The sequence below is a fragment of the Malurus melanocephalus genome, unplaced genomic scaffold (genome assembly GCF_030028575.1).
Source record: "Malurus melanocephalus ecotype Western Australia unplaced genomic scaffold, MMel_1.1 scaffold_50, whole genome shotgun sequence".
NCBI lineage: Eukaryota > Metazoa > Chordata > Aves > Passeriformes > Maluridae > Malurus > Malurus melanocephalus.
Genome location: NW_026623282.1, coordinates 1,986,326 through 1,989,033, shown reverse-complemented (window position 1 = coordinate 1,989,033; position 2,708 = coordinate 1,986,326). Strand labels below are relative to the sequence as shown.

The 2,708-nt window shown below is 54.7% G+C and overlaps 1 protein-coding gene across 1 annotated transcript in view; it reads left to right on the top strand.

Annotated features, from left to right (window-relative positions):
• The window catches only part of LOC130573075 (homeobox protein HMX1-like), a 2,647-nt gene extending 753 nt beyond the window's left edge, over positions 1-1,894 (top strand). Inside the window, exon 2 of the mRNA XM_057365234.1 lies at positions 1,061-1,894. Within this exon, the coding sequence (XP_057221217.1) occupies positions 1,061-1,827 (767 nt within the window). The 3' untranslated portion in view covers positions 1,828-1,894. The remainder of the gene's footprint in view (positions 1-1,060) is intronic.
• The last annotated feature ends 814 nt before the right edge of the window (positions 1,895-2,708 follow it).

Genomic DNA, 2,708 nt, shown 5'->3' with positions numbered 1-2,708 from the left:
GTCCCCCAGTAGTGCGGTGGAGAGTTTGGGAAGCCAGGGGAGCAGCTGGGCTCGGTCCCGTCTGGGCCAGCCGCCCCTTCCCGCAGAGCCAGCCCCGCTGTCCTCCGCCCGCAGCGCGGCCTCTCTTTGCAGGGATCCCAACGCAGAGGGTGCTGGAGCAGAAACCTGGGTTTGGGGCAGAAATTAGCATATGACACAGTGTATGGGCTGCTGTCAGTGGTTATTTACTACCTGCTGATGGAAAAAACATTGTGCCTCGGCGCATCTCTGTAATCCTATACGAGCCTGAAGAGATGTCACGATTGCTCAGTAAAGAAAAGAGGCGTGATTTATAATCCAAAAAATTATTTTTACAGTAGTGTGTTTATTAGTGTTTTTAATTTCTCTCAAAAGTGCATGTAGAAACAGAAAAGTATTCCAGAAACATCTGCTTTTTTTTTTTTTTTTTCCAGTTTTTTTTTTTTTTTTTTTTTTTTTTTTTTTTTTTTCTAAAATTATCTGGTTTTCCTCTATTCCAAAAGAGTAGGAAATATTTTTCCCCTTTAAAATTTTAATTGGAATGCAGTGTTGGAGACTCCACATAGATACGTCTCGATACTAGAATAGTTGTCCCGATGCATTAGCTTTTTGAAGTCCAAAACAATGTGAAATTAATTATTCCTTTTTTACCCCTCTTTGTATACCCACGGACGCACTATTTTTCCCACTCCTCTTACACAGTGCACTTACTCACAAATGTAAGTGCACAAATATATGTTTACATATACGTGCAAATACAGATGTGTATGTATAAATCAGAGATCACGTGTGTTCACGTGTGTACGTGTATATGTAAATTATATGCACACTTCTATGCGTACACGTGTGTTTTTACATACGTTTTATGATTTCAAAACAGTCTCTGTGTGTTGCATACATGCATAGGAGTTTAGGTGTGTGCGTACACTCAAGATGTGCGCATACACAGGGAGCACGTCCATAGCTCASTATATTCATAAACATAAAATACAGGGTTTGTGTTTCCTTATAAGCAGTCGTGCGCATGTGTGTATACGCTCAGAAATATTTGGGAGGTTATCGCAGGAGGCAGAGAAGCGGCAGGAGGCTTTGCCCAGGCTCCTCGCTCCCCGGCCTTGCTCTCCCCGCGGCCGCGTTGTTTCCCCTCCCGGCGAGCGAGGCGCGGTGCGGGCGGGCGGGCTGTGCGATTCCCAGTTCCCTCGATCCCCGCAGCAGCCTCTGCCTCTCTCCGCAGCCAGCGACCGGGACTCTCCCGAGCTGCCCGAGGAGCCGGCGGAGCGGCCGGGCGGCGGCGGGCGGGCGGCGGCGAGAGGCCCGGCGGGCGGGCGGCCGGGGCCGGGCAGCCGAGAGGAGGAGGAGGAGCGCGGCGAGGAGCCGGGGGAGCCGGAGCAACGCGCCGCCGGCCGCAAGAAGAAGACGCGCACGGTGTTCAGCCGCAGCCAGGTGTTCCAGCTGGAGTCCACCTTCGATGTGAAGCGCTACCTGAGCAGCTCCGAGCGGGCCGGGCTGGCCGCGTCGCTGCACCTCACCGAGACCCAGGTGAAGATCTGGTTCCAGAACCGCCGCAACAAGTGGAAGCGGCAGCTGGCCGCAGACCTGGAAGCGGCTAACCTCTCCCACGCCGCCCAAAGGATAGTGCGGGTCCCCATTTTGTACCACGAGAACTCGCCGGCCAGCGCCTTGGGCTTCACCCTGCCGCACATGTCGCCCCCCTTGGTGGGCTTCTCCAGCGGTGTCAGCTACCCCCTGGGCACCTTCCCCGCCGCCTCCCTCCCTTTCCTACGGTCGCAGATGACAGGACTCGTCTGAGCGCCCACCTCTGCCGGGACCGCGGCCCCCTCGCCCCCTCCCTCGGCTTCCAGCTCCACCCCCCTTCCTCCACGGACTTTTTATTTTCAACTTACACGTTTTTTGATTTTCTGCTTTTTGACTTTTTTTTTTTTTTTTTTTTTTTTAAACGTGCAATAAACTTACTTTTGGGGTTAACTCGGAGCGACGTGCGGCAGCCGGAGGGAGCCAAAAGGACTGCGAAGACCCCAGCCATGCGCCGGGATCAGGTCGGCGGGGCTCCCACCGCCGCGCATCCAAAGAAAATCCAGCCCCGTGGCAGCGGCAAAACCCTCACGGCCTCCCCGGCCCCGGGGTGACACAGACCGGCGTTTTCCGGGGGGCGACAGACTCCCCCGACCCTTCCTCCTGCAACCCGCAAAGCTGCCGAGCGTGAYACGAATGTACGGAACAGCCGGCGCTTTCCGGCCGCGCCGCCCCCACCCCACGGRCGGCCAAGCCTCGGGGCCCCCGCGGCGGCCAAGAGACCTTCCCCGGCACCTCTGGTGCCCCGGGCCAGCGCTCCTGCCGGGGAAACCTTTCAGTCTCCCCGCTGCCCACAGCTTTCCGTGCAGAGCGGGGGACCCTGCTGATCCCGGCCTCCAGCAGCTTCTCCAGGGGCCTTTGTTTTAGCCACTTAATTCGTACAGATCCCCTTCCCATTGTTACTCTCATTTCCATACTACCGATACCCAAGCATGTGCTGGTGCCCCCTGGTTCTTCTCGACGCAGGAGTTTTGATTTAAAATMACTTGAAGGAAAATTGTTGGAAAGAATTCGCCCTGCTGAAATCCGAGCTGTGAGGATTTTATTTCTTGTTTTTCGTTTTATTTCCCTGACAAATTATTGGCTAAAATACACAG